We start from the raw sequence: 5317 nt of genomic DNA on the forward strand, positions 1-5317 counted from the left end.
TAGGCTTGCAACTTATATGCAATTTTAAAGGAACTGCTATTTGAAGATGAGATTATGGCATCATGTGAGAATGGGCACAAAACTTTCGAAAATAAGGAGAACATGGCTATAATTGCAAGAAAACTGCTTAGAGGCAATTATGGCACACCCCTATATATACCATTGTTCATCCATTAGAAAGCCTTTGGCGCACAAACAAACAAATTTATTATCTTTTAGTTATCTTTACTTTTATAATGCACTTTTAGGGCACAAATGATGACCATTATGTTCCAAAAATCAATTTTTAACCTTGAAATAGATTTTTATATTTTTATTCTCTAAACAAGTTTCTAAGCAAAAATATGCATTTGATAACAACACATAATTTCTATTTTTGAAATAAAAATTCATTTGGTGACGATACAAAATTTCTTTCTCTGAAATGGTGGCGGGGGACGATGACAATGACCAATCGGCGATGGTGGATGGAAGGCAGTGGCAAGTGGCTGGTTGGCTACTAGCGAGGACAAGTAATAGGAAGAATTTTTATTTCTTATTTCTATTCTAGAAATAAAAAAAGTAGAAAATTTTTACTTATCATTTTTATTCCAAACTAGTTTTTAGACTAAATTGCATTACCAAATGAATTTTCGTTACAAACCTACTTTTGTGAACAAAATTTTTTTTTACTAGAAATATCATGCGCACCCTTAGTTTTCAAACTTGCATCATCGATTAAATTCTTACGTTTTTCTTAGCTGTAGTTTTTAGATCCGCATTGTTGATTAAGTTCTGGCGTGAATCTTTATCCTAGGTTTTACAGGCCATCAATTAAATTTTGGTGTAGCATCTTTGTATCCTCAAGTTTTTTTTTTTTTTTTTTTTGTAAATTAAATTTCACCATAATTTGTTTACATCTGGTCCTACTAAAGTTACTGTATATTCCAAATTTTGGCACATTTTGTATTTGTACACGATTCTGTTTGGAGTAAAGTTTTCAATTTTCTTGTCCACCTATGATATTTCTTGTCTAGACTCACCACAAAGCCTATCTTTTCAAATAAATGATGAACGATTTTTTTAAAAGATATTTCATCGTAGGATCAATTCCGGCACTTCGAAGCTTTGGTCCAACTTCATCTTAAAAACCCCAACTCAACTCCACCATGAACCGACCCCATTCGATCTGCTCATGGCAGATCTCGAGCAACACAGGGAGGACAAGTAGTGAGACAGGCAAATACTTCGAGCATGAGCACCCGAAGATCGTGCACATCGCGGAGTCGGCGCCGGCGAGGAGTAGCAGCCAGAATGGGAGGATTTCATGGATGCTTTTTTTTTTTTTTTTTTTTTTTAGCAAGGGAAAGTGGGGAAAGTATGTTTTTTTTTTTTTTTTTTTTCTAAGACTTTGCCAGCATAACAATCTTTGAGGTATTATAAGAATAAAATCTATTGTGATCCAAAAATTCTTGAAAAAATGGGTCCCACAATAATTTATAATTATTTGTGATTTAATTTTTGTGATCCATAATAAACCGTTATTCTTATAGTACATTAAATATTATCACGCAATCATTTCTCTTTTTTCTATTTAGATGACCATTTTCTATCGATCGAAAAATTTTCCTTGCAGGCTTGGTTTTTCACCCCCATAAATAAATTTTGGAAAAATTTTGGAAAATATTTTTATAGAAAAAAACAAGAGCCTATTGAGGTAATATTTTCAATGTAGGTGATCATTTGGGTCAAGAAAAAACAGTCTTTGTTAAAAATAAATAATTAAATAGTATACCGTGGGATCATTGAGAAGATAAGTTCACAAACTCAAGGACAAAAAAAGTACAGCAACTTTTTTCTTTAGCCAACCTATGAATAAATTCGATATAGTTGAGAGGATCTAATTCCGATTAGGTTTACGAGTTACTAAGTTATCAAAATTTGGATACATATTATCCCACTAATTTATCCTACAAAAATGATTTTGAATAAGTTTTTATAGCAGTCGACGAAGTGTATCGAGATCTTTCATTTATAAGAAGAGGTTCAGATCTTGGGTTATGTTTTATTCATATATTCATGATTTTATGAAATGATTAATTATCATGCATTGCTTCGAAACATGTTTATGGATTTGGACGCCCTTTCAAGAAAGCCAGGACACCAACAAGAGGAGCATTGATATACGTGGTCGGCTCCGAGTGCACAAACTCGACTCTAGAGTCGTTGTACTGATCCTGGATGTCGGGCCCCCCAACGACGGCCCCAGTCAGCTGGTTCGGATTCGGGCCGCTGCTCTTGAAGTACGGCGTCCCGTCCTTGCAACCGATATGCTGCGGGTGTTGATCTAGGGACGGCAAGGAAGAGCCTCTGTGATGGATCCTTTGAGGGAATTTCCCGCCGTATCCCACCATGTACGACATTTTCATCGGGTTGCTTCCTAATATATAGTCCGCCTGCAAAATGGAACGACCATAGATTAGTCTAATGGATCCTCCTAAAACACCTATCTCTTTCTGATTACTTCGACGATTTTACTTAATGTTCAACTGCAACCTGCTCAGCTTTCTTATTTTCCCATGATGCGGAGGAAAGAATACCGTATGGAAATTAATCAGCGTGAGATGTACCTGGGCTCTAGCTACTTGAATGAGCCTGTCTGAAGTGGCCTGTACACTGCCGCATTGAACGACCCGGTTGGCGCGGTTCAGGGAGTTGGCATATACGATAAGAAGAAAGGACAGAGCCGTGGCGTGCTGCAAGTTGCTCCCTCCTGGTTTGAATAGGAGTCCCCCTGAATGAGTTGACAGAGTAAGCAACAGTTGCTCCCTCGAGGATGAAATGAAAATGTGTACGTATCCCCAAGTTTGACCGTTGGATCAAGAATTCAGCAGTGAAAGTTACTAAATGCGAAGTCGCAACTCGCGTTTTATCGACAGGATTAGCAGATATTAGAGAAGAAACGTGAAACTGGAGTGCGAAAAATACCAGGGGAGTAGCTAACGTATTTGGTCGGTGATTCAGGCAAAATCGAGCACACAAACTTGTCAGCATTGAGCTTGAAGATATCAGTATATTTGCTGTCTTTCGTGAGAATCTGCTGCACAAACAGTGGGAAGCAAAAGTAATTCATAAGAATGAAATACACGGAGCTTTTCCTTGAGTGATGTTTAATAGCAATGACGACGTGAAGATTTAAACCAATGACCTTGGAAGCGAGGACATTGATACCGGCATCCTTCGTGTCCCACCCAAACTCGGCAAAGTTACCGCCTTCAGTAGGTATGTTTTCCGTAACATAATTCCAGTAATTAGGTGCTGCGGTTGCTCTGAATAACCATGCTGCTGCCCAAATCAAATCGTCCTGTAATTTCAAAGCGAGCCTTTCGAAATTTAAACTCTTTGATAGGTTATATACTTGAGAGATTTCAGGGATAATGGAAAAGTTTACCGTGACACTGCACACACATAAATTATGCAGAAAAATACGAGTATTCTACAAACTGATGCGTACCTCATAACCGCCGAAATTACAGTAGAATGGGCACACCACTGATCCAAGACTGTAATTGTACGACCCCCTATACTTATCCGCAAACTCAAACACCTGAAACATATATCACACGTCCTCATAAAATCGTTTTCCAAGACTAATATGCATGCTTCTGCAACTCTCTTCTTCTTCTTTTTCCCTAAATAAAAGGATGTTGATGCTCGGTGACTACCGTTTTAGCTCGACTCAGGAGCAGGTCCGAATAGTTATGATTAACCCCCTTAAACACCAAGGAAGCAGCGGCCAAAGCAGCAGCGATCTCGGCCGAAACTTCCGAGCCAGGTGACTGTGCACTCACAGCATAAGCGGTTCGAGCGGTGTCCATGTCCTCGGGCCTCTCCCAGCACTCGTGGTCACCGTAAGGTTCGCCGACTTGTGCATACACGAGCCCTGGCACGCTCGTGGCCTTGAGGAAGTAGTCAGTGGCCCAGCGGACCGCGTCGACCGCTTTTCGGAGATCTGGGCCCATTCCCCTCCCGAACTCAATTACGCTCCAAGCGAGCATTGTGGTGGAAAATGCCATGGGGAAGTTGAACTTGACGTTGTCGCCTGCGTCGTAGTAACCGCCCACCAAATCAATCTGCAAGCCAGATCGGATGTATATAGTGACACAAACTCAAGGCAAACACTTCAACTGATATATGGAAAACATGTTGCTAGATTTATCAGAAAATAGTTGACTGTATCATAGAATATTCCACAACCTTTCTTTGCTTCTCTCTGATAAAAGAAATTCAAATTGAAGAAAACACGTTGACATACAAATACAATTTTCTTTAATTCAATTTCTTGACCAACCCGCTGGCAGATACTGATTTTTATTATTAGATCAATCCTTATCAATTACCAGCATGGACAAAAAATCTATATTTTTTGGGCACCGAACAAGGGAATCCTGCTATAGATGATTAGCAACAGATTGGTCCGAATATCTACCGCGACTTGCATCATTTGGACAAATCTGATGTTATTATGTACACCCTCGTGTCAATTCCTACTGGTAGTCCTATTATCACATGCTTGAATTTTAAAGGATGAAAAATCGAGGAAGTGCATTTATCCACCCATTTAGTCTTGTCAAAGCACGCATGTTTCTTACAAACCCAGAACATGAAGCGAAGTAGAGGCGCGCCGATTTACTCGGGGGAGAGGATCAACGTACGTGCTTGTCGAAACCATCGCGAAGACCAGAATCCTTCCTCCAAGTCAATCTCTGGGAAGGAGGCAACTTGCCTGATCTCTGGCCTTCGAAGAAGAGAATGCTTTTGCTCAGTGCATCTCCATAATCGTGCCCCGAGACTGAAACCATCATCGCCGCCACCATCAACATTATCGTGGATCCAACCCTGACGACATGACTGCCTCTTGTAGTCCGCCACATGTCTGTACCTCTCCCGGGTAAATATAAAGCAGACCGAACGTTAAATACTATGTGAATGACGAAACATGGTGATGGATTTATATATTGTAGTGATGACGCGTGGGTTTACCCACCAGGCGCTTGTGTAGCCTACATATGAGGCATCCATCTTCACTGCCTTTGGATTTCTAGCAAAGATTTCTTACCATTTCCATTTTATAGCTCTGGAAAACACTTTAAAATGCCTCTATTCATTAGATTTTCTAGTATAAAATTCAGATATTTGGTTTGGTCCTATCAATTGTTTGGTAAATGAACTTAAAAATGCAAAAAATGGAAATGGTAGGAAACGCATTTATTCATTAGATTTCCTAGTTATAATAGGACCAAATGGATAAGTATAAAATTTAAGATATTTGGCTTGG

General features: G+C 39.4%; 1 protein-coding gene across 1 annotated transcript; it reads right to left on the reverse strand.

The window, feature by feature from the left end:
* Positions 1 to 2105: 2105 nt before the first annotated feature.
* On the reverse strand, positions 2106 to 4853 carry LOC104449628 (endoglucanase 8). The gene is made up of 7 exons (XM_010063861.3): positions 4695 to 4853; positions 3705 to 4112; positions 3494 to 3586; positions 3188 to 3343; positions 2968 to 3079; positions 2610 to 2773; positions 2106 to 2435 (listed from the first exon to the last, which is right to left on the reverse strand). Exons 1-7 carry the CDS (start codon positions 4842 to 4844, stop codon positions 2106 to 2108), a joined length of 1413 nt encoding a protein of 470 aa, XP_010062163.3. The 5' UTR covers positions 4845 to 4853.
* Positions 4854 to 5317: the final 464 nt, after the last annotated feature.

This window comes from Eucalyptus grandis, chromosome 1 (assembly GCF_016545825.1).
Source record: "Eucalyptus grandis isolate ANBG69807.140 chromosome 1, ASM1654582v1, whole genome shotgun sequence".
In the NCBI taxonomy this organism is placed as follows: Eukaryota; Viridiplantae; Streptophyta; class Magnoliopsida; order Myrtales; family Myrtaceae; genus Eucalyptus; species Eucalyptus grandis.

Excerpts from the sequence above, each read along its gene's own strand:
- LOC104449628 (XM_010063861.3), bottom strand. The coding sequence starts at position 4,844 with ATGATGGTTTCAGTCTCGGGGCACGATTATGGAGATGCACTGAGCAAA. Across the intron at positions 4,113-4,694 it reads GCGATGGTTTCGACAAGCAC|ATTGATTTGGTGGGCGGTTA; the intron begins GTACGTTGATCC and ends TCTGGCTTGCAG. Across the intron at positions 2,774-2,967 it reads ATACGTTAGCTACTCCCCTG|GGGGACTCCTATTCAAACCA; the intron begins GTATTTTTCGCA and ends CAACTCATTCAG.